Below are 25,764 nucleotides of genomic sequence, written 5' to 3' on the forward strand. Positions count from 1 at the left end.
TGTTATTCATATGGTGAGTTTATTGTGAATTAAGAATACAGACAGTGTTTTAATGATACATGTAAAGGCTGTCACATATGCACTCTGGTTTTCGTTGTGCACTTGAGAGAAGCATTAATATAAACAAAGAAGCAAATAATTATATACACCTCCTTTCCCAGAAAATCTTTGAAGCAATTCCACCAGTGTGGCAGATCATTCTCCACATTTAACTATCCAGTAAATATATACATTAAAATTTATTTATCCACATTTTAATAATTATTCTTTGTTAGCATGTTTTATTTTGGTATCTTAGAAATGTGAATTAATTATATGGGTTTTGGTCTTGAATTTATTCTGTTGGGTTTTTTAAAATTCTTTTAAGGCTAAATATGACCCACCACAATAATCAAAAAATGAGAAGAGAGGAAGAGGTAAAGCGTTAGTCTCTCTACACTAGTATTTTGGTTTTATTTTGCATTTTTAAATGTTTGTGGAATACACATATTACCTTAGCTGAAATAAAGAAAAATATTTTAATAAGAAAGCAAAAGTAGGTCAGAAAGGTCCACAATATAAACAGGTAAGTATAGTTCTCATAGTACTAGTTTATACTCCATTCTGGAAATAATCTATAATCTAAACATAATTGGTGTGTTTTTGAGAAGCCTGTTTAACATGTCTTTTTGCTATCATCGAGCCTTTCAATGGTTTACTTCCATGGTTCAGGTATCTTTTCAGACTTTGCCAAAACTATACCTGTAGTATAGTACTATAGTACTATAGTATAGTATAGTATATAGTACTATATAGTACTATATACTCTGTACCTGTAGTAATTGTTGCCTTTGGGGCAGATTTGAAAAAAATCAGTATTTTCATTAGTGCACAGTATAGCACATCCATGTACTTGAAAATTTAAATGTGGTAAATGCCGTTCAACTGTTTTCATGAATTTCAGCTTTGGGTTTTGTTTAATTTTCAGTTACTAGAAAATTAAGAAAACATTCTTTTCTGTACACGTAGATTATTTTATTTTCATTGAGGGTTGAGAAAAGACAATCTTCATTTGGCTGTGTCTTCAGGAATATTAGACTGACTATCTTTTTCTTCCTCCAACAAGATCAGTTCAGTTCTTGCTGAAGATGTCACAATGGTTCGAGAAACTGGAACATTAGATGAGGCCCCATCAATTTCAACTCTTTCACCCTTTGTTTCTTTAGGTGATAAGCTTTCTTGTGCATCAAAAAATACATCAGGTTTATCTGATGGGCTATCTTCATCTGAGATTCTTCCTTCTTTATGATCCATCTCTTCTTTGTCAACAGTCTTAGCCTTTTTGGAAGGAGATGTGAAACCAAGCTTGGGAAATCTAAACCATCCAGTTTTTTCAGTTTGCTTAGAAGAATCGTTATCTGATGTGTCAGCAGGTTTCACATCTTCTGGAACTGATTTTTTTACTTCTGTTTTTGAATCTGTGCTTGTTTCCTCACCAGAAGATGAAAAGCCAATACTTGGAAGCCAAAATTTGAATTTTCCAGGAGATCTTTTACTATCAGTCTTTTCTTTTTCATTGGTTATGTCTTTTTCTTCATCTTCTAGTGCTTCAGCTACATCCTCATCTTTAGAGAGAGGACCTGCAGTTATTCCCTCTGGTGACTTATCAGGAAGACTCTCTTCAAGTTTTCTGGAAGGCTTTACTTCAACAGCAAATGTTTTTAACTTTGGCAAACTTACTTCTCCACTAGATTCTTCAGTCTCACCGTGTGGTTTGTCAGATAGTTTAAGCTCGGCACTGCCAGTCCTCTGTGCTGCTACTCCGAAGCTTTCATCAGAACATTTAGGTTTGCTCACTGATACATCTTCTGTCGAAGATGGCTGCTGGACTAGCACTTCTAAGTTACTATGTGATTCAGGCAACTTCACCTTGAGCAATGAGAATCCCAAAGTAGCAGTTTTGACTTCTGATGAGAGAATCCCTGATTCTTTCAGTATTTCAGTAGTGTAAATCTCACACCTTTCAATAGCAACATGTTCAGGTTCTACTTTCTCACTCACTTCTTGGCCTTCTACATACGACCAATGAATGTCTTGCCCTGCACTTGAAAGGGAGGACTCTATGGTAGTAGTCATCTGTGCTGTTTTAATGTCAGGTTCAGTCAGTGTTAGAATTTTGCTTTTTGCTTTTTGAATACCACCCTCTAGAGCCTCTGGTGTTTCTTCAGGGATAGCAGAGCTTGCTTGCAGTTGTACTACTTCAATGTCAGTACTAGATCCCTTTGGATCTGTTACCACTTTTGACACTGAAACATCAGTTTCAGTTGGGAGAGCTTTGAAAGTGAATCTTGGTATTTTTAGTTTGGGAATTTTTATATTTACTTCTGGGCCACCTTGTGATTTGTCCACTGTTTCCACTGTTATTCTGGCAGATGCTTCCGTATGATCTAGAGCTGGACTTTTCAGGCCAATAGATCCTTCTGATTTTTGAAACTGCATTTCTGCTATGCCTATTTCAGTTTTAGATACTGAATCAGCTTCTGGCTTTGTCAAATTGATATAGTCTTCAAAACCCTTCACTTCTGAATGCAACACTCCGAACTTTGGAATCTTAAACTTGTATGTTTTAATTTTACTTGTTTCTGCTTTATCTTCTACTTGCACTTCCACCCCTGCAGACATGTCCTTTTCAACACTTTTCACTTGAAATTTCATTTCAGGATCTACTCTAGCAGTTTTAACATCCATCTTCACTCCTGGAACTTCTACCTTTAGATCTTCCAGCTTAGCTGTAACAAAAGCACCATCTTCTGATCCCTTTGCTGTAGACCATTCACACGTAGGCCTTTTTAATTGGCTTCCTTCACTGTCTTTTCCTATAATTTTCATCTCACCCTTTATCTTTCCTTTTTTAATAACTGCCTCTTGATTTTGAATATCTAGCTCTTCCTTTGGAAGACTAACATCTGTTTTCTCCTGTGTTGCATCCAGAGTAATTTCAGCTGACGATGGTTTACATCCTACTCCTGAAGTCTCTAACTTAGTGAAACTTTCTACCTTTGGGACTTCTATAACCTGTGATTTGACTTTATGCTCTTGAAGAGTCAGAGTACACGTAGGAAACCTATTTGTTAAACTGTTGTCTTTGTCAATTTCTGAAGTACTGAGGTATGTTTTAGACAATTCTGCTGAAGACACTGTGAATTCTGAAGTATGCATTTTTTGTCCTTCAGCACCATGCTTAACTATGTCTGCATATGTTTCAGGTTTTGGAATATTCACTCTACTATCTGTTCTTTCTGTGGATAATGAAGTATCTCCTTCTATCTTTGACAAGCTAACATCAGAACTCTTCACAGAATCTCCTAATTTTGGAATCCCTTCTTTTCCAATAGTAATTTCAGCGACTGCGTGTGGTAATGAGAAGGTTTTTTCAGGCATACTTGTTTCAGTTTGTACTTTGGCAGAGGGAATGCCTGCCTGAGCTTTTTCCATACTTCTTTCAATATCAGCATCACCTTTTTTTTCCTTTAAGGATGTCCTGCCAAATGCAGGTATTCTGAATTTTGGCATTTTAAACCGTCCCTGATATTCTTCAGTCTGAACTTCTTCAGCTTTTATTTCATGTTCTTCTTTTAATTTTATTTCTTTCTCCTCAAGGCTCTCAATAGCTCCCTCTGTCATTGGTTTAGACACTGACTGGGGGCTTATGTCTACCTCTGGAGCTTCAATGCCAGCTATCAGAACTTGGGGTGTTTTTATCTTACAAACACCTACTCCAGGATCTGACATATCATATGTAAGTTCTGACGCTGGAACTCCCACAGCAATGTCAGCAATTTCGTTTGTCATTTTTAGCTGGGGTAACTCAGCTTCTATTTTTGGAGAGCTGATCTCTGTCTCTGGGACTTTCCCTTTTGTCAGGGAGATTCCAAACTTTGGCTTCTGGAATTTGGGCATTTTAATCTTCCCTTCAGGACCTTCCAATTTTATCTTTCTTCCATCCACAACTGATGATCTTTCTGTTACTATTTCAGGGCTCCTCAGTTCAATTGAAGCTTCTCCTCTGGGGAACTTAATACCTGTTTTTTGAATGGTATCTTCATCGGTAGAACTTGATTTTAGGACAACCTGTTGAAAACTCCCCTCTGAGGGAGGCAGAACAGCACCAATCTGCGCTGAGCTGACTCCCATTTCAGTTTGGGAGGCTCCAGTTTCTATTTTGGAAAACTCCAGGGTGGGGATATTAACATCAGCCAGTTTTATGCTTATTTGTGCCCCTTCTTCTGTCCTTTCAGAATGACTTCTTTCTATATCAGGTGTCTGTATTGAATCATCACCCTCTCTTTCTGTTTTAGGAATAGTAGCATCAGCTTCAGCTTTTGGTGAATGAGTCTGAGATTTGGGAACCTTGATCTTGGAGAGTGAAATTTTAGGCATGGCAAATTGAGGCTTTTTAACTGGACTTTTTTGTTCAATGGATATTTCTAGGTCAAGGGCTGGCTCAGTACCTTGATCATCAGTTGCAATTCCTCTCACTTCTGTGTCTATTCTGCTTGGCATTACAGCAAGTTTATGATCTTCCAAATTTGCTCCAGAATCTGGTTTAACACTTGCTTCCTTCTTTGGTGACCAACTGAAGGATGGAAGTTTGAATTTTGGCATTTTGAAATGTCCTTCTTTATCTTCTCCATCTCCATCTTGCTTTATTTCCCCTTTGATTTTTAGTGCTGCATCTGAATCCTGAATATCACTGTCTGTTTTTGGAATGGAAATGTCAGCTGATGGGAGGTGAGCATCAGCCTCTGATGCCTTATTGTCAGCTTTGGTCATTTTGACTTTAGGGCTGTACGTTTCTGTTCCTGTACCACATTCCACCCCCAAATTTGGTCCTTCCACAGCAATGATGTCAGCTATTTCTACCATTGCCTTTAGTTGGGGAAGCTTGACTTCTGATTTGGATTGGCTGACCTCCTTTTCTGACCCTTTCCCTTTAGAATGTATAATTCCAAACTTTGGCATTTGGAATTTAGACATTTTTGGTTTCCCTTCAGGACCTCCAATTTTTATCTCTATATCACCCACAGCAATTTCATTTGATGTTCTTTCAACACTTGTGTCAGGACTCTTCACCTCAAGGGAGCCTTCAGTTATCATCTTAACAACTGAGGTGGAGAGGCTGGCATTAGCAGCAGCTGATTTCAATGTCAGGTCATCTTCTTCACATGTAGGAAGTATGACCTCACCTGTAGTCATGCTAACATCCATGTCTATTTTGGGAGCTTTGACTTCTGGTTTGGAAAATTCCAAAGTTGGGACTGTAACTTTCGGCATTTTTATGCCCATTCCTGCCCCTTCTCCACTACTCCCTTTCTCAGATTTCTGTACTGAAACACCTTCTTTTTCTTGTTTGGGACCACAGATGTCAGTTTCCAGTACGGGCAGAGAGTCCTGGACTTTTTGACCCTTAATTTTAGGGAATGAGATCTTTGGCATAGTAAATTGGGACTTCTTGTTTCTGCCCTTTTCACCATCTTTTTCTGTTGATGTATCAAATTCCCCATGAAGATATTGATTCTCAGGGGTAAGAAATGTTAATTCAGATTCTGTGTCTCCAGATAAAGGAGACAAAGTGGGTTCTTCCAGATGTTCCTCAACTTCAGAAGGAGCAATAGCTTCTTTTTTTGGAGACCAACTAAATGAAGGCAGTTTGAATTTTGATGTTTTAAATTTATTTTCTTTCTCCTCAGTGTCTTTCTCTCCTGAAACTACTTTCTGATCTACCTTGCACTCTACATCTGGGCCATGGATTTCCACTTCTAATTTTGGCATGGTAACTTCCATTGATGGGAGACTGACATCCAAGTTTGGTGCATCCAGAACAATTTCATGTAAAGGCTTGTCCATCTTTACACCTAATTCGGCATCAGAGATCTGAGTTGGTTTTTCAATATCAGTATCAGTCATATTATGTGTTATCCTTCCCTTGGAAATTTCAGATTCCACTTTGGAACCAACATCACTTTCTGATGGTTTACCCTTAGACCAAGAAATTCCAAATTTTGGTTTTCGGAATTTAGGAATTTTAACTGTAAACTCTGTGTCACCCACAGATATTTCAGCAGCTGGTATTTTCCCTCCTGGCTTCAGACTTCCTTGCTCCAAAGAACCATCTTCATTTAAAATTTCAAAATCTGTTACTGAGAGATTCTCATCAGCAAGAGATGATATTTTTGATTCAGATTCTGCTAGATTCATTTGATATTTAGTAAGAGTAATATCCCCTTTTGCTAATGGGGAATCCTGTTCAATTTTAGAAGAAACAATATCAACTTTGGAGAAACCCAAGCTAGGAATTCTGAATTTTGTATTTTTAGAGCCACTATCTCCCTTAGGGTCAGGAAGTTTGGATCCGACACTGCCTGAAAAAACAGCAGGAGTTTCCTCTGTTACAGAATAACAAAGAGCTTCTGACACAGAAATTTCAGCTCCAGACTTACTCTGTCCCTCAGGTTTAGAACTTTTAGAAAGGGAAACCTTAGGCATTCTAAATAGAGAACTTTTAGATTTACCCATCTCATGCTCTTTTCCAGAAGAGGAATCTATGACAACTTCAAAAGTGGGTGCTTGGATCTCGGTGGCGGGCAGGGTCACGTCGACTTCGGCCGTTCCCGAGGGCACCGTCACTTGGGGCTCCTTGAGGCTGACGTCCACATCAGCGGCCACGGTGCCCTTGGCCTCTCTGCTGCTGGACCAGCCAAAGGAAGGCATGCCGAACTTGGGCATCTTGAACTTGCCGTCCTTGGTCTTCGCGGCCTCCTTCTCTGGGGCTTTAGCTTCCCCTTCGAGGGTGAGGGCCGCCTCGGGCGCCTGCAGGTCGACGCTGGCCTTCGGAAGGGTGACGTCGACGGACGGGAGGCTGATGTCCACCTTGGGGGCTTTGACGTCAGCTTTGGGCATTTTGAGGGAGGGCTTCTCCACCTTCCAGCCGGCCCCTTCGGTTTTGGTGCCGGGGATGTCGGCTTTGAGGCCTAGCGCGGGGCCCTCCCCTGCGGCTGTCACGGTGGCGGAGGGGAGGTCGACCTCTGCGGTGGGCAGGCTGACCTCGCCTTCCAGCCCTTCCGCCCTGGGAGGCGACACTCCGAATTTGGGCTTGTCGAACTTGGGCATCTTAAACTTGCCTTTCAGGCCTGCGGCTTCCAGCTCGGCCCCGTCGATTGAGCCTTCGCCAGAGGGCACTTTGAGGTCTACCTCAGGCGCCTGGAGCTCGAGGGAGCCTTCGACGGAGGGCAGCTTGATGTCGGGGGCCGCCACGCTGATGGTGCCGGCGCCGGCCTTGAGGTCTGCCTCTGGGAGGCTGGCGTCGACTTTGTGCAGGCTGACGTCTGCGTCCAGTTTGGGAGCCTTGACGGTCGGCTTGGAGAAGACCACGCTGGGCACCTTGACTTTCGGCATGTGTATTTTCATGCCACCGCCCTCAACTTTGCCGGCAGCCGCCTCCAGGCCGCCTTCGGCGTCGGGGCCCTGCAGGGCGACTTCGCCCTCCGGGACTTCGGCCTGGGCTTTGGGCAGCGAGACCTCCGCCTTTGGCAGGCTGACCTGCACGTGGGGAGCTTTGACTTTGGGCAGCTTGACGCTGGGCATCTTGACGTCGGGCATCTTGAATCGACCTTTCTCGCCGTCTCCTCCGGCGGCCGTCTCGACGGTCACCTCCACGCCGGGCGCTTGGATCTCGGCGGCGGGCAGGGTCACGTCGACTTCGGCCGTTCCCGAGGGCACCGTCACTTGGGGCTCCTTGAGGCTGACGTCCACATCAGCGGCCACGGTGCCCTTGGCCTCTCTGCTGCTGGACCAGCCAAAGGAAGGCATGCCGAACTTGGGCATCTTGAACTTGCCGTCCTTGGTCTTCGCGGCCTCCTTCTCTGGGGCTTTAGCTTCCCCTTCGAGGGTGAGGGCCGCCTCGGGCGCCTGCAGGTCGACGCTGGCCTTCGGAAGGGTGACGTCGACGGACGGGAGGCTGATGTCCACCTTGGGGGCTTTGACGTCAGCTTTGGGCATTTTGAGGGAGGGCTTCTCCACCTTCCAGCCGGCCCCTTCGGTTTTGGTGCCGGGGATGTCGGCTTTGAGGCCTAGCGCGGGGCCCTCCCCTGCGGCTGTCACGGTGGCGGAGGGGAGGTCGACCTCTGCGGTGGGCAGGCTGACCTCGCCTTCCAGCCCTTCCGCCCTGGGAGGCGACACTCCGAATTTGGGCTTGTCGAACTTGGGCATCTTAAACTTGCCTTTCAGGCCTGCGGCTTCCAGCTCGGCCCCGTCGATTGAGCCTTCGCCAGAGGGCACTTTGAGGTCTACCTCAGGCGCCTGGAGCTCGAGGGAGCCTTCGACGGAGGGCAGCTTGATGTCGGGGGCCGCCACGCTGATGGTGCCGGCGCCGGCCTTGAGGTCTGCCTCTGGGAGGCTGGCGTCGACTTTGTGCAGGCTGACGTCTGCGTCCAGTTTGGGAGCCTTGACGGTCGGCTTGGAGAAGACCACGCTGGGCACCTTGACTTTCGGCATGTGTATTTTCATGCCACCGCCCTCAACTTTGCCGGCAGCCGCCTCCAGGCCGCCTTCGGCGTCGGGGCCCTGCAGGGCGACTTCGCCCTCCGGGACTTCGGCCTGGGCTTTGGGCAGCGAGACCTCCGCCTTTGGCAGGCTGACCTGCACGTGGGGAGCTTTGACTTTGGGCAGCTTGACGCTGGGCATCTTGACGTCGGGCATCTTGAATCGACCTTTCTCGCCGTCTCCTCCGGCGGCCGTCTCGACGGTCACCTCCACGCCGGGCGCTTGGATCTCGGCGGCGGGCAGGGTCACGTCGACTTCGGCCGTTCCCGAGGGCACCGTCACTTGGGGCTCCTTGAGGCTGACGTCCACATCAGCGGCCACGGTGCCCTTGGCCTCTCTGCTGCTGGACCAGCCAAAGGAAGGCATGCCGAACTTGGGCATCTTGAACTTGCCGTCCTTGGTCTTCGCGGCCTCCTTCTCTGGGGCTTTAGCTTCCCCTTCGAGGGTGAGGGCCGCCTCGGGCGCCTGCAGGTCGACGCTGGCCTTCGGAAGGGTGACGTCGACGGACGGGAGGCTGATGTCCACCTTGGGGGCTTTGACGTCAGCTTTGGGCATTTTGAGGGAGGGCTTCTCCACCTTCCAGCCGGCCCCTTCGGTTTTGGTGCCGGGGATGTCGGCTTTGAGGCCTAGCGCGGGGCCCTCCCCTGCGGCTGTCACGGTGGCGGAGGGGAGGTCGACCTCTGCGGTGGGCAGGCTGACCTCGCCTTCCAGCCCTTCCGCCCTGGGAGGCGACACTCCGAATTTGGGCTTGTCGAACTTGGGCATCTTAAACTTGCCTTTCAGGCCTGCGGCTTCCAGCTCGGCCCCGTCGATTGAGCCTTCGCCAGAGGGCACTTTGAGGTCTACCTCAGGCGCCTGGAGCTCGAGGGAGCCTTCGACGGAGGGCAGCTTGATGTCGGGGGCCGCCACGCTGATGGTGCCGGCGCCGGCCTTGAGGTCTGCCTCTGGGAGGCTGGCGTCGACTTTGTGCAGGCTGACGTCTGCGTCCAGTTTGGGAGCCTTGACGGTCGGCTTGGAGAAGACCACGCTGGGCACCTTGACTTTCGGCATGTGTATTTTCATGCCACCGCCCTCAACTTTGCCGGCAGCCGCCTCCAGGCCGCCTTCGGCGTCGGGGCCCTGCAGGGCGACTTCGCCCTCCGGGACTTCGGCCTGGGCTTTGGGCAGCGAGACCTCCGCCTTTGGCAGGCTGACCTGCACGTGGGGAGCTTTGACTTTGGGCAGCTTGACGCTGGGCATCTTGACGTCGGGCATCTTGAATCGACCTTTCTCGCCGTCTCCTCCGGCGGCCGTCTCGACGGTCACCTCCACGCCGGGCGCTTGGATCTCGGCGGCGGGCAGGGTCACGTCGACTTCGGCCGTTCCCGAGGGCACCGTCACTTGGGGCTCCTTGAGGCTGACGTCCACATCAGCGGCCACGGTGCCCTTGGCCTCTCTGCTGCTGGACCAGCCAAAGGAAGGCATGCCGAACTTGGGCATCTTGAACTTGCCGTCCTTGGTCTTCGCGGCCTCCTTCTCTGGGGCTTTAGCTTCCCCTTCGAGGGTGAGGGCCGCCTCGGGCGCCTGCAGGTCGACGCTGGCCTTCGGAAGGGTGACGTCGACGGACGGGAGGCTGATGTCCACCTTGGGGGCTTTGACGTCAGCTTTGGGCATTTTGAGGGAGGGCTTCTCCACCTTCCAGCCGGCCCCTTCGGTTTTGGTGCCGGGGATGTCGGCTTTGAGGCCTAGCGCGGGGCCCTCCCCTGCGGCTGTCACGGTGGCGGAGGGGAGGTCGACCTCTGCGGTGGGCAGGCTGACCTCGCCTTCCAGCCCTTCCGCCCTGGGAGGCGACACTCCGAATTTGGGCTTGTCGAACTTGGGCATCTTAAACTTGCCTTTCAGGCCTGCGGCTTCCAGCTCGGCCCCGTCGATTGAGCCTTCGCCAGAGGGCACTTTGAGGTCTACCTCAGGCGCCTGGAGCTCGAGGGAGCCTTCGACGGAGGGCAGCTTGATGTCGGGGGCCGCCACGCTGATGGTGCCGGCGCCGGCCTTGAGGTCTGCCTCTGGGAGGCTGGCGTCGACTTTGTGCAGGCTGACGTCTGCGTCCAGTTTGGGAGCCTTGACGGTCGGCTTGGAGAAGACCACGCTGGGCACCTTGACTTTCGGCATGTGTATTTTCATGCCACCGCCCTCAACTTTGCCGGCAGCCGCCTCCAGGCCGCCTTCGGCGTCGGGGCCCTGCAGGGCGACTTCGCCCTCCGGGACTTCGGCCTGGGCTTTGGGCAGCGAGACCTCCGCCTTTGGCAGGCTGACCTGCACGTGGGGAGCTTTGACTTTGGGCAGCTTGACGCTGGGCATCTTGACGTCGGGCATCTTGAATCGACCTTTCTCGCCGTCTCCTCCGGCGGCCGTCTCGACGGTCACCTCCACGCCGGGCGCTTGGATCTCGGCGGCGGGCAGGGTCACGTCGACTTCGGCCGTTCCCGAGGGCACCGTCACTTGGGGCTCCTTGAGGCTGACGTCCACATCAGCGGCCACGGTGCCCTTGGCCTCTCTGCTGCTGGACCAGCCAAAGGAAGGCATGCCGAACTTGGGCATCTTGAACTTGCCGTCCTTGGTCTTCGCGGCCTCCTTCTCTGGGGCTTTAGCTTCCCCTTCGAGGGTGAGGGCCGCCTCGGGCGCCTGCAGGTCGACGCTGGCCTTCGGAAGGGTGACGTCGACGGACGGGAGGCTGATGTCCACCTTGGGGGCTTTGACGTCAGCTTTGGGCATTTTGAGGGAGGGCTTCTCCACCTTCCAGCCGGCCCCTTCGGTTTTGGTGCCGGGGATGTCGGCTTTGAGGCCTAGCGCGGGGCCCTCCCCTGCGGCTGTCACGGTGGCGGAGGGGAGGTCGACCTCTGCGGTGGGCAGGCTGACCTCGCCTTCCAGCCCTTCCGCCCTGGGAGGCGACACTCCGAATTTGGGCTTGTCGAACTTGGGCATCTTAAACTTGCCTTTCAGGCCTGCGGCTTCCAGCTCGGCCCCGTCGATTGAGCCTTCGCCAGAGGGCACTTTGAGGTCTACCTCAGGCGCCTGGAGCTCGAGGGAGCCTTCGACGGAGGGCAGCTTGATGTCGGGGGCCGCCACGCTGATGGTGCCGGCGCCGGCCTTGAGGTCTGCCTCTGGGAGGCTGGCGTCGACTTTGTGCAGGCTGACGTCTGCGTCCAGTTTGGGAGCCTTGACGGTCGGCTTGGAGAAGACCACGCTGGGCACCTTGACTTTCGGCATGTGTATTTTCATGCCACCGCCCTCAACTTTGCCGGCAGCCGCCTCCAGGCCGCCTTCGGCGTCGGGGCCCTGCAGGGCGACTTCGCCCTCTGGGACTTCGGCCTGGGCTTTGGGCAGCGAGACCTCCGCCTTTGGCAGGCTGACCTGCACGTGGGGAGCTTTGACTTTGGGCAGCTTGACGCTGGGCATCTTGACGTCGGGCATCTTGAATCGACCTTTCTCGCCGTCTCCTCCGGCGGCCGTCTCGACGGTCACCTCCACGCCGGGCGCTTGGATCTCGGCGGCGGGCAGGGTCACGTCGACTTCGGCCGTTCCCGAGGGCACCGTCACTTGGGGCTCCTTGAGGCTGACGTCCACATCAGCGGCCACGGTGCCCTTGGCCTCTCTGCTGCTGGACCAGCCAAAGGAAGGCATGCCGAACTTGGGCATCTTGAACTTGCCGTCCTTGGTCTTCGCGGCCTCCTTCTCTGGGGCTTTAGCTTCCCCTTCGAGGGTGAGGGCCGCCTCGGGCGCCTGCAGGTCGACGCTGGCCTTCGGAAGGGTGACGTCGACGGACGGGAGGCTGATGTCCACCTTGGGGGCTTTGACGTCAGCTTTGGGCATTTTGAGGGAGGGCTTCTCCACCTTCCAGCCGGCCCCTTCGGTTTTGGTGCCGGGGATGTCGGCTTTGAGGCCTAGCGCGGGGCCCTCCCCTGCGGCTGTCACGGTGGCGGAGGGGAGGTCGACCTCTGCGGTGGGCAGGCTGACCTCGCCTTCCAGCCCTTCCGCCCTGGGAGGCGACACTCCGAATTTGGGCTTGTCGAACTTGGGCATCTTAAACTTGCCTTTCAGGCCTGCGGCTTCCAGCTCGGCCCCGTCGATTGAGCCTTCGCCAGAGGGCACTTCGAGGTCTACCTCAGGCGCCTGGAGCTCGAGGGAGCCTTCGACGGAGGGCAGCTTGATGTCGGGGGCCGCCACGCTGATGGTGCCGGCGCCGGCCTTGAGGTCTGCCTCTGGGAGGCTGGCGTCGACTTTGTGCAGGCTGACGTCTGCGTCCAGTTTGGGAGCCTTGACGGTCGGCTTGGAGAAGACCACGCTGGGCACCTTGACTTTCGGCATGTGTATTTTCATGCCACCGCCCTCAACTTTGCCGGCAGCCGCCTCCAGGCCGCCTTCGGCGTCGGGGCCCTGCAGGGCGACTTCGCCCTCCGGGACTTCGGCCTGGGCTTTGGGCAGCGAGACCTCCGCCTTTGGCAGGCTGACCTGCACGTGGGGAGCTTTGACTTTGGGCAGCTTGACGCTGGGCATCTTGACGTCGGGCATCTTGAATCGACCTTTCTCGCCGTCTCCTCCGGCGGCCGTCTCGACGGTCACCTCCACGCCGGGCGCTTGGATCTCGGCGGCGGGCAGGGTCACGTCGACTTCGGCCGTTCCCGAGGGCACCGTCACTTGGGGCTCCTTGAGGCTGACGTCCACATCAGCGGCCACGGTGCCCTTGGCCTCTCTGCTGCTGGACCAGCCAAAGGAAGGCATGCCGAACTTGGGCATCTTGAACTTGCCGTCCTTGGTCTTCGCGGCCTCCTTCTCTGGGGCTTTAGCTTCCCCTTCGAGGGTGAGGGCCGCCTCGGCCGCCTGCAGGTCGACGCTGGCCTTCGGAAGGGTGACGTCGACGGACGGGAGGCTGATGTCCACCTTGGGGGCTTTGACGTCAGCTTTGGGCATTTTGAGGGAGGGCTTCTCCACCTTCCAGCCGGCCCCTTCGGTTTTGGTGCCGGGGATGTCGGCTTTGAGGCCTAGCGCGGGGCCCTCCCCTGCGGCTGTCACGGTGGCGGAGGGGAGGTCGACCTCTGCGGTGGGCAGGCTGACCTCGCCTTCCAGCCCTTCCGCCCTGGGAGGCGACACTCCGAATTTGGGCTTGTCGAACTTGGGCATCTTAAACTTGCCTTTCAGGCCTGCGGCTTCCAGCTCGGCCCCGTCGATTGAGCCTTCGCCAGAGGGCACTTTGAGGTCTACCTCAGGCGCCTGGAGCTCGAGGGAGCCTTCGACGGAGGGCAGCTTGATGTCGGGGGCCGCCACGCTGATGGTGCCGGCGCCGGCCTTGAGGTCTGCCTCTGGGAGGCTGGCGTCGACTTTGTGCAGGCTGACGTCTGCGTCCAGTTTGGGAGCCTTGACGGTCGGCTTGGAGAAGACCACGCTGGGCACCTTGACTTTCGGCATGTGTATTTTCATGCCACCGCCCTCAACTTTGCCGGCAGCCGCCTCCAGGCCGCCTTCGGCGTCGGGGCCCTGCAGGGCGACTTCGCCCTCCGGGACTTCGGCCTGGGCTTTGGGCAGCGAGACCTCCGCCTTTGGCAGGCTGACCTGCACGTGGGGAGCTTTGACTTTGGGCAGCTTGACGCTGGGCATCTTGACGTCGGGCATCTTGAATCGACCTTTCTCGCCGTCTCCTCCGGCGGCCGTCTCGACGGTCACCTCCATGCCGGGCGCTTGGATCTCGGCGGCGGGCAGGGTCACGTCGACTTCGGCCGTTCCCGAGGGCACCGTCACTTGGGGCTCCTTGAGGCTGACGTCCACATCAGCGGCCACGGTGCCCTTGGCCTCTCTGCTGCTGGACCAGCCAAAGGAAGGCATGCCGAACTTGGGCATCTTGAACTTGCCGTCCTTGGTCTTCGCGGCCTCCTTCTCTGGGGCTTTAGCTTCCCCTTCGAGGGTGAGGGCCGCCTCGGGCGCCTGCAGGTCGACGCTGGCCTTCGGAAGGGTGACGTCGACGGACGGGAGGCTGATGTCCACCTTGGGGGCTTTGACGTCAGCTTTGGGCATTTTGAGGGAGGGCTTCTCCACCTTCCAGCCGGCCCCTTCGGTTTTGGTGCCGGGGATGTCGGCTTTGAGGCCTAGCGCGGGGCCCTCCCCTGCGGCTGTCACGGTGGCGGAGGGGAGGTCGACCTCTGCGGTGGGCAGGCTGACCTCGCCTTCCAGCCCTTCCGCCCTGGGAGGCGACACTCCGAATTTGGGCTTGTCGAACTTGGGCATCTTAAACTTGCCTTTCAGGCCTGCGGCTTCCAGCTCGGCCCCGTCGATTGAGCCTTCGCCAGAGGGCACTTTGAGGTCTACCTCAGGCGCCTGGAGCTCGAGGGAGCCTTCGACGGAGGGCAGCTTGATGTCGGGGGCCGCCACGCTGATGGTGCCGGCGCCGGCCTTGAGGTCTGCCTCTGGGAGGCTGGCGTCGACTTTGTGCAGGCTGACGTCTGCGTCCAGTTTGGGAGCCTTGACGGTCGGCTTGGAGAAGACCACGCTGGGCACCTTGACTTTCGGCATGTGTATTTTCATGCCACCGCCCTCAACTTTGCCGGCAGCCGCCTCCAGGCCGCCTTCGGCGTCGGGGCCCTGCAGGGCGACTTCGCCCTCCGGGACTTCGGCCTGGGCTTTGGGCAGCGAGACCTCCGCCTTTGGCAGGCTGACCTGCACGTGGGGAGCTTTGACTTTGGGCAGCTTGACGCTGGGCATCTTGACGTCGGGCATCTTGAATCGACCTTTCTCGCCGTCTCCTCCGGCGGCCGTCTCGACGGTCACCTCCACGCCGGGCGCTTGGATCTCGGCGGCGGGCAGGGTCACGTCGACTTCGGCCGTTCCCGAGGGCACCGTCACTTGGGGCTCCTTGAGGCTGACGTCCACATCAGCGGCCACGGTGCCCTTGGCCTCTCTGCTGCTGGACCAGCCAAAGGAAGGCATGCCGAACTTGGGCATCTTGAACTTGCCGTCCTTGGTCTTCGCGGCCTCCTTCTCTGGGGCTTTAGCTTCCCCTTCGAGGGTGAGGGCCGCCTCGGCCGCCTGCAGGTCGACGCTGGCCTTCGGAAGGGTGACGTCGACGGACGGGAGGCTGATGTCCACCTTGGGGGCTTTGACGTCAGCTTTGGGCATTTTGAGGGAGGGCTTCTCCACCTTCCAGCCGGCCCCTTTGGTTTTGGTGCCGGGGATGTCGGCTTTGAGGCCTAGCGCGGGGCCCTCCCCTGCGGCTGTCACGGTGGCGGAGGGGAGGTCGACCTCTGCGGTGGGCAGGCTGACCTCGCCTTCCAGCCCTTCCGCCCTGGGAGGCGACACTCCGAATTTGGGCTTGTCGAACTTGGGCATCTTAAACTTGCCTTTCAGGCCTGCGGCTTCCAGCTCGGCCCCGTCGATTGAGCCTTCGCCAGAGGGCACTTTGAGGTCTACCTCAGGCGCCTGGAGCTCGAGGGAGCCTTCGACGGAGGGCAGCTTGATGTCGGGGGCCGCCACGCTGATGGTGCCGGCGCCGGCCTTGAGGTCTGCCTCTGGGAGGCTGGCGTCGACTTTGTGCAGGCTGACGTCTGCGTCCAGTTTGGGAGCCTTGACGGTCGGCTTGGAGAAGACCACGCTGGGCACCTTGACTTTCGGCATGTGTATTTTCATGCCACCGCCCTCAACTTTGCCGGCAGCCGCCTCCAGGCCGCCTTCGGCGTCGGGGCCCTGCAGGGCGACTTCGCCCTCCGGGACTTCGGCCTGGGCTTTGGGCAGCGAGACCTCCGCCTTTGGCAGGCTGACCTGCACGTGGGGAGCTTTGACTTTGGGCAGCTTGACGCTGGGCATCTTGACGTCGGGCATCTTGAATCGACCTTTCTCGCCGTCTCCTCCGGCGGCCGTCTCGACGGTCACCTCCACGCCGGGCGCTTGGATCTCGGCGGCGGGCAGGGTCACGTCGACTTCGGCCGTTCCCGAGGGCACCGTCACTTGGGGCTCCTTGAGGCTGACGTCCACATCAGCGGCCACGGTGCCCTTGGCCTCTCTGCTGCTGGACCAGCCAAAGGAAGGCATGCCGAACTTGGGCATCTTGAACTTGCCGTCCTTGGTCTTCGCGGCCTCCTTCTCTGGGGCTTTAGCTTCCCCTTCGAGGGTGAGGGCCGCCTCGGGCGCCTGCAGGTCGACGCTGGCCTTCGGAAGGGTGACGTCGACGGACGGGAGGCTGATGTCCACCTTGGGGGCTTTGACGTCAGCTTTGGGCATTTTGAGGGAGGGCTTCTCCACCTTCCAGCCGGCCCCTTCGGTTTTGGTGCCGGGGATGTCGGCTTTGAGGCCTAGCGCGGGGCCCTCCCCTGCGGCTGTCACGGTGGCGGAGGGGAGGTCGACCTCTGCGGTGGGCAGGCTGACCTCGCCTTCCAGCCCTTCCGCCCTGGGAGGCGACACTCCGAATTTGGGCTTGTCGAACTTGGGCATCTTAAACTTGCCTTTCAGGCCTGCGGCTTCCAGCTCGGCCCCGTCGATTGAGCCTTCGCCAGAGGGCACTTTGAGGTCTACCTCAGGCGCCTGGAGCTCGAGGGAGCCTTCGACGGAGGGCAGCTTGATGTCGGGGGCCGCCACGCTGATGGTGCCGGCGCCGGCCTTGAGGTCTGCCTCTGGGAGGCTGGCGTCGACTTTGTGCAGGCTGACGTCTGCGTCCAGTTTGGGAGCCTTGACGGTCGGCTTGGAGAAGACCACGCTGGGCACCTTGACTTTCGGCATGTGTATTTTCATGCCACCGCCCTCAACTTTGCCGGCAGCCGCCTCCAGGCTGCCTTCGGCGTCGGGGCCCTGCAGGGCGACTTCGCCCTCCGGGACTTCGGCCTGGGCTTTGGGCAGCGAGACCTCCGCCTTTGGCAGGCTGACCTGCACGTGGGGAGCTTTGACTTTGGGCAGCTTGACGCTGGGCATCTTGACGTCGGGCATCTTGAATCGACCTTTCTCGCCGTCTCCTCCGGCGGCCGTCTCGACGGTCACCTCCACGCCGGGCGCTTGGATCTCGGCGGCGGGCAGGGTCACGTCGACTTCGGCCGTTCCCGAGGGCACCGTCACTTGGGGCTCCTTGAGGCTGACGTCCACATCAGCGGCCACGGTGCCCTTGGCCTCTCTGCTGCTGGACCAGCCAAAGGAAGGCATGCCGAACTTGGGCATCTTGAACTTGCCGTCCTTGGTCTTCGCGGCCTCCTTCTCTGGGGCTTTAGCTTCCCCTTCGAGGGTGAGGGCCGCCTCGGGCGCCTGCAGGTCGACGCTGGCCTTCGGAAGGGTGACGTCGACGGACGGGAGGCTGATGTCCACCTTGGGGGCTTTGACGTCAGCTTTGGGCATTTTGAAGGAGGGCTTCTCCACCTTCCAGCCGGCCCCTTCGGTTTTGGTGCCGGGGATGTCGGCTTTGAGGCCTAGCGCGGGGCCCTCCCCTGCGGCTGTCACGGTGGCGGAGGGGAGGTCGACCTCTGCGGTGGGCAGGCTGACCTCGCCTTCCAGCCCTTCCGCCCTGGGAGGCGACACTCCGAATTTGGGCTTGTCGAACTTGGGCATCTTAAACTTGCCTTTCAGGCCTGCGGCTTCCAGCTCGGCCCCGTCGATTGAGCCTTCGCCAGAGGGCACTTTGAGGTCTACCTCAGGCGCCTGGAGCTCGAGGGAGCCTTCGACGGAGGGCAGCTTGATGTCGGGGGCCGCCACGCTGATGGTGCCGGCGCCGGCCTTGAGGTCTGCCTCTGGGAGGCTGGCGTCGACTTTGTGCAGGCTGACGTCTGCGTCCAGTTTGGGAGCCTTGACGGTCGGCTTGGAGAAGACCACGCTGGGCACCTTGACTTTCGGCATGTGTATTTTCATGCCACCGCCCTCAACTTTGCCGGCAGCCGCCTCCAGGCCGCCTTCGGCGTCGGGGCCCTGCAGGGCGACTTCGCCCTCCGGGACTTCGGCCTGGGCTTTGGGCAGCGAGACCTCCGCCTTTGGCAGGCTGACCTGCACGTGGGGAGCTTTGACTTTGGGCAGCTTGACGCTGGGCATCTTGACGTCGGGCATCTTGAATCGACCTTTCTCGCCGTCTCCTCCGGCGGCCGTCTCGACGGTCACCTCCACGCCGGGCGCTTGGATCTCGGCGGCGGGCAGGGTCACGTCGACTTCGGCCGTTCCCGAGGGCACCGTCACTTGGGGCTCCTTGAGGCTGACGTCCACATCAGCGGCCACGGTGCCCTTGGCCTCTCTGCTGCTGGACCAGCCAAAGGAAGGCATGCCGAACTTGGGCATCTTGAACTTGCCGTCCTTGGTCTTCGCGGCCTCCTTCTCTGGGGCTTTAGCTTCCCCTTCGAGGGTGAGGGCCGCCTCGGGCGCCTGCAGGTCGACGCTGGCCTTCGGAAGGGTGACGTCGACGGACGGGAGGCTGATGTCCACCTTGGGGGCTTTGACGTCAGCTTTGGGCATTTTGAGGGAGGGCTTCTCCACCTTCCAGCCGGCCCCTTCGGTTTTGGTGCCGGGGATGTCGGCTTTGAGGCCTAGCGCGGGGCCCTCCCCTGCGGCTGTCACGGTGGCGGAGGGGAGGTCGACCTCTGCGGTGGGCAGGCTGACCTCGCCTTCCAGCCCTTCCGCCCTGGGAGGCGACACTCCGAATTTGGGCTTGTCGAACTTGGGCATCTTAAACTTGCCTTTCAGGCCTGCGGCTTCCAGCTCGGCCCCGTCGATTGAGCCTTCGCCAGAGGGCACTTTGAGGTCTACCTCAGGCGCCTGGAGCTCGAGGGAGCCTTCGACGGAGGGCAGCTTGATGTCGGGGGCCGCCACGCTGATGGTGCCGGCGCCGGCCTTGAGGTCTGCCTCTGGGAGGCTGGCGTCGACTTTGTGCAGGCTGACGTCTGCGTCCAGTTTGGGAGCCTTGACGGTCGGCTTGGAGAAGACCACGCTGGGCACCTTGACTTTCGGCATGTGTATTTTCATGCCACCGCCCTCAACTTTGCCGGCAGCCGCCTCCAGGCCGCCTTCGGCGTCGGGGCCCTGCAGGGCGACTTCGCCCTCCGGGACTTCGGCCTGGGCTTTGGGCAGCGAGACCTCCGCCTTTGGCAGGCTGACCTGCACGTGGGGAGCTTTGACTTTGGGCAGCTTGACGCTGGGCATCTTGACGTCGGGCATCTTGAATCGACCTTTCTCGCCGTCTCCTCCGGCGGCCGTCTCGACGGTCACCTCCACGCCGGGCGCTTGGATCTCGGCGGCGGGCAGGGTCACGTCGACTTCGGCCGTTCCCGAGGGCACCGTCACTTGGGGCTCCTTGAGGCTGACGTCCACATCAGCGGCCACGGTGCCCTTGGCCTCTCTGCTGCTGGACCAGCCAAAGGAAGGCATGCCGAACTTGGGCATCTTGAACTTGCCGTCCTTGGTCTTCGCGGCCTCCTTCTCTGGGGCTTTAGCTTCCCCTTCGAGGGTGAGGGCCGCCTCGGGCGCCTGCAGGTCGACGCTGGCCTTCGGAAGGGTGACGTCGACGGACGGGAGGCTGATGTCCACCTTGGGGGCTTTGACGTCAGCTTTGGGCATTTTGAGGGAGGGCTTCTCCACCTTCCAGCCGGCCCCTTCGGTTTTGGTGCCGGGGATGTCGGCTTTGAGGCCTAGCGCGGGGCCCTCCCCTGCGGCTGTCACGGTGGCGGAGGGGAGGTCGACCTCTGCGGTGGGCAGGCTGACCTCGCCTTCCAGCCCTTCCGCCCTGGGAGGCGACACTCCGAATTTGGGCTTGTCGAACTTGGGCATCTTAAACTTGCCTTTCAGGCCTGCGGCTTCCAGCTCGGCCCCGTCGATTGAGCCTTCGCCAGAGGGCACTTTGAGGTCTACCTCAGGCGCCTGGAGCTCGAGGGAGCCTTCGACGGAGGGCAGCTTGATGTCGGGGGCCGCCACGCTGATGGTGCCGGCGCCGGCCTTGAGGTCTGCCTCTGGGAGGCTGGCGTCGACTTTGTGCAGGCTGACGTCTGCGTCCAGTTTGGGAGCCTTGACGGTCGGCTTGGAGAAGACCACGCTGGGCACCTTGACTTTCGGCATGTGTATTTTCATGCCACCGCCCTCAACTTTGCCGGCAGCCGCCTCCAGGCCGCCTTCGGCGTCGGGGCCCTGCAGGGCGACTTCGCCCTCCGGGACTTCGGCCTGGGCTTTGGGCAGCGAGACCTCCGCCTTTGGCAGGCTGACCTGCACGTGGGGAGCTTTGACTTTGGGCAGCTTGACGCTGGGCATCTTGACGTCGGGCATCTTGAATCGACCTTTCTCGCCGTCTCCTCCGGCGGCCGTCTCGACGGTCACCTCCACGCCGGGCGCTTGGATCTCGGCGGCGGGCAGGGTCACGTCGACTTCGGCCGTTCCCGAGGGCACCGTCACTTGGGGCTCCTTGAGGCTGACGTCCACATCAGCGGCCACGGTGCCCTTGGCCTCTCTGCTGCTGGACCAGCCAAAGGAAGGCATGCCGAACTTGGGCATCTTGAACTTGCCGTCCTTGGTCTTCGCGGCCTCCTTCTCTGGGGCTTTAGCTTCCCCTTCGAGGGTGAGGGCCGCCTCGGCCGCCTGCAGGTCGACGCTGGCCTTCGGAAGGGTGACGTCGACGGACGGGAGGCTGATGTCCACCTTGGGGGCTTTGACGTCAGCTTTGGGCATTTTGAGGGAGGGCTTCTCCACCTTCCAGCCGGCCCCTTCGGTTTTGGTGCCGGGGATGTCGGCTTTGAGGCCTAGCGCGGGGCCCTCCCCTGCGGCTGTCACGGTGGCGGAGGGGAGGTCGACCTCTGCGGTGGGCAGGCTGACCTCGCCTTCCAGCCCTTCCGCCCTGGGAGGCGACACTCCGAATTTGGGCTTGTCGAACTTGGGCATCTTAAACTTGCCTTTCAGGCCTGCGGCTTCCAGCTCGGCCCCGTCGATTGAGCCTTCGCCAGAGGGCACTTTGAGGTCTACCTCAGGCGCCTGGAGCTCGAGGGAGCCTTCGACGGAGGGCAGCTTGATGTCGGGGGCCGCCACGCTGATGGTGCCGGCGCCGGCCTTGAGGTCTGCCTCTGGGAGGCTGGCGTCGACTTTGTGCAGGCTGACGTCTGCGTCCAGTTTGGGAGCCTTGACGGTCGGCTTGGAGAAGACCACGCTGGGCACCTTGACTTTCGGCATGTGTATTTTCATGCCACCGCCCTCAACTTTGCCGGCAGCCGCCTCCAGGCCGCCTTCGGCGTCGGGGCCCTGCAGGGCGACTTCGCCCTCCGGGACTTCGGCCTGGGCTTTGGGCAGCGAGACCTCCGCCTTTGGCAGGCTGACCTGCACGTGGGGAGCTTTGACTTTGGGCAGCTTGACGCTGGGCATCTTGACGTCGGGCATCTTGAATCGACCTTTCTCGCCGTCTCCTCCGGCGGCCGTCTCGACGGTCACCTCCACGCCGGGCGCTTGGATCTCGGCGGCGGGCAGGGTCACGTCGACTTCGGCCGTTCCCGAGGGCACCGTCACTTGGGGCTCCTTGAGGCTGACGTCCACATCAGCGGCCACGGTGCCCTTGGCCTCTCTGCTGCTGGACCAGCCAAAGGAAGGCATGCCGAACTTGGGCATCTTGAACTTGCCGTCCTTGGTCTTCGCGGCCTCCTTCTCTGGGGCTTTAGCTTCCCCTTCGAGGGTGAGGGCCGCCTCGGGCGCCTGCAGGTCGACGCTGGCCTTCGGAAGGGTGACGTCGACGGACGGGAGGCTGATGTCCACCTTGGGGGCTTTGACGTCAGCTTTGGGCATTTTGAGGGAGGGCTTCTCCACCTTCCAGCCGGCCCCTTCGGTTTTGGTGCCGGGGATGTCGGCTTTGAGGCCTAGCGCGGGGCCCTCCCCTGCGGCTGTCACGGTGGCGGAGGGGAGGTCGACCTCTGCGGTGGGCAGGCTGACCTCGCCTTCCAGCCCTTCCGCCCTGGGAGGCGACACTCCGAATTTGGGCTTGTCGAACTTGGGCATCTTAAACTTGCCTTTCAGGCCTGCGGCTTCCAGCTCGGCCCCGTCGATTGAGCCTTCGCCAGAGGGCACTTTGAGGTCTACCTCAGGCGCCTGGAGCTCGAGGGAGCCTTCGACGGAGGGCAGCTTGATGTCGGGGGCCGCCACGCTGATGGTGCCGGCGCCGGCCTTGAGGTCTGCCTCTGGGAGGCTGGCGTCGACTTTGTGCAGGCTGACGTCTGCGTCCAGTTTGGGAGCCTTGACGGTCGGCTTGGAGAAGACCACGCTGGGCACCTTGACTTTCGGCATGTGTATTTTCATGCCACCGCCCTCAACTTTGCCGGCAGCCGCCTCCAGGCCGCCTTCGGCGTCGGGGCCCTGCAGGGCGACTTCGCCCTCCGGGACTTCGGCCTGGGCTTTGGGCAGCGAGACCTCCGCCTTTGGCAGGCTGACCTGCACGTGGGGAGCTTTGACTTTGGGCAGCTTGACGCTGGGCATCTTGACGTCGGGCATCTTGAATCGACCTTTCTCGCCGTCTCCTCCGGCGGCCGTCTCGACGGTCACCTCCACGCCGGGCGCTTGGATCTCGGCGGCGGGCAGGGTCACGTCGACTTCGGCCGTTCCCGAGGGCACCGTCACTTGGGGCTCCTTGAGGCTGACGTCCACATCAGCGGCCACGGTGCCCTTGGCCTCTCTGCTGCTGGACCAGCCAAAGGAAGGCATGCCGAACTTGGGCATCTTGAACTTGCCGTCCTTGGTCTTCGCGGCCTCCTTCTCTGGGGCTTTAGCTTCCCCTTCGAGGGTGAGGGCCGCCTCGGGCGCCTGCAGGTCGACGCTGGCCTTCGGAAGGGTGACGTCGACGGACGGGAGGCTGATGTCCACCTTGGGGGCTTTGACGTCAGCTTTGGGCATTTTGAGGGAGGGCTTCTCCACCTTCCAGCCGGCCCCTTCGGTTTTGGTGCCGGGGATGTCGGCTTTGAGGGCCGGCATAGCGCCCTCCCCTGCCTCCATCAGGGTTTGAGCCATTTCTTCTGTTTTCTTTGATGATATACTGAGTTCACCCTTTTGTATTTCAATATCAGGTTTTGTAATCAGTATTTCTACTTCTGTCTCTTCCAAATGATTCTCCATTGAGGACTTTTTTGCAGTTAGATGTTGAAGACTTGGCAGTTGGACTTCTGTCAATTTTCTTACGTCCTTTTCACTGATTTTTCCTTTCGAGATCCCGATTTCAATTTCAGCACTTGGAATCTTCATTTGTTCTGCTGGTTCACTCATGTCTGGTTTTGCACCTGCTTCTAGGGATGGCCCTTTTCCTTCCCTGTTGCTTACGTGACTTTCAATTTGCCCTGTCTCATCCTTTGTAGTTGCCCAGGTAAATGTAGGTAATTTAAACTTTGGCAGTCTGAATTTGCTTTCTTTTCCCTCTATATCCTTTTCTCTTGCCTTCATGCCCACGTCCATCTTCAAGGTTTTATCACTCGTGGGCATGCCATCTTCTTCTGCCTGTGCCTTTTTTACAGTATCTTGTGATTCAACTATGCTTTCTTCTCGTGGTGTTTTCATGTCAGCTTTAGGTGTTTTGGCCATTTTGAATGATGGCATTTGTATTTTCCAGGTAGACACTTCTGATTCTTCATCAGGCATTTGAGGTTTCACATCCAAATGCCTGCCATCCTCTGATCTTGTATCAGGTGTTGTTTCCGGTACTGAATGTGGAACATCACTTCCCGGTTTGGTGTTTTCAGTCCCTGGCTCCTTTCTTTTGGGCATTGAAATCCCAAATTTTGTCTTCTGAATTGTTAGTATGTGTGTGTCGTCTTCTGCTTGTTTTTCTCCTGTTTCCAGTGTGTCAGATGTTGTGTGTAATTCTGCTTTAGCAGTGCCTATTTCTAGACCTTTTACCTGTATAGATCCTTGTGCTGTGTGACCCGTCATGTCTATGTTAATTTCACTTTCTCCTTCTGTTTTATCTGCTGTTCCTTTCTGTTTCTTTTTTCGGGATTTTGATGAGGCTTGTTTAGTTGGGCTTTCTTTGAGAGCAGGTGTTTCTAAACTGGGCTTTGATATCTGTGTTGTTATAGCTGGTACTTCAGGTACAGTAAATTTTGATGTTGATTCCTTGTCTTTTTCTTTTTTAATGCTTATTTCAACTTCAGGGCATTTTTTTGCATGAGATGGAATGCCATTTTTCATATCTTTTAAATCTTCTGTTACAGTTTCATGTACCTCCCCTGTTTTAATTTCATAAGCAGGAGATGTGGTGTATTCAACTGTTAGTATTTCAGGATTTTCCAGGCTGATATCTTTAGGTATTTTTTCGCTTTCAGATAACAGTGTAGTTTTTATTTCTTTTTTTTGCTTGTCTTGTGTTTCTTGTTTGGACCTGTGCATTTTGAATCCAATGCTAGGGAACTTCAGTTTCTTTTGGCTTCCTTTTTTTTCTTTGATATGGACTTCTTGTTGAAATTGAGACTCTGTGTCTGTGCTTGTCGGGGAAATATCCTGTATAGCAGGCTCATATGCATCTGATGTACTATGAGATCTTCTGTGTCCCAGTATCTTTTTGTTTTTAATTGACTGGAATTTTGGCCATGATAATCTATCTTTTTTAGGTCTCTTGCTTCTTCCTACCCTTTGGCTTACAATTAATGTTTCCCTGTCTTCTTCTGAAATGGCTTTTCCTGAAATATGCAGTGTTTCTTCAGGAATGCTCTCACTGAGTTCCTTTTCCTGAAAGAACAAATAGTAGTCAGAAGATTAAAAGTAAACTAAATATAGATGCAACACAAAATAAAACACATACTATAAAATATGTAGAAATATGTGCTTTTTATTCACAGTATCTACTTGTTATGTAAAAAATTCCTGAAAACGGTGAATATAATTCAGGCAGAAATTACATAAAACAAATGGATTGTATGACTGTAATATGTGGATTTCTGAAGGTTTATGTTCTTTGCAAAACATTGCAGTAAATAGAGGTTTCTGTATGTATCTCTCTCTCTGTACAAATATATATAATATTTATATATATGTTTATGAAGAGAATAATAATTTTGAATGTGATGGAGACCTATGAGCAGATCATGTCTGTGGAGATATCAGTGATTAAACACATCTTTTTAAGAGATAATTTCCTTGATGAGCTTTTGAGAAAAATCTTTATTGATATTTTACGTTTTGGAAAATATCGACTATAAATCGAGCTTATCTGAGCCTGTTCTATCAGTGGACACTTAACAACAAAAAAAGTGCTGACTCTCT

The 25,764-nt window shown here is 55.9% G+C and overlaps 1 protein-coding gene across 2 annotated transcripts in view; it reads right to left on the reverse strand.

The window, feature by feature from the left end:
* The window catches only part of AHNAK2 (AHNAK nucleoprotein 2), a 28,631-nt gene continuing 2,867 nt past the window's right edge, over positions 1-25,764 (reverse strand). For both annotated transcript variants that reach the window (XM_076345582.1, XM_076345581.1), the window contains one exon: positions 1-25,230. In XM_076345582.1, coding sequence (XP_076201697.1) covers positions 1,048-25,230 — 24,183 coding nt within the window. In that variant the 3' untranslated portion in view covers positions 1-1,047. The remainder of the gene's footprint in view (positions 25,231-25,764) is intronic.

Source organism: Aptenodytes patagonicus, chromosome 7, assembly GCF_965638725.1.
Source record: "Aptenodytes patagonicus chromosome 7, bAptPat1.pri.cur, whole genome shotgun sequence".
NCBI lineage: Eukaryota > Metazoa > Chordata > Aves > Sphenisciformes > Spheniscidae > Aptenodytes > Aptenodytes patagonicus.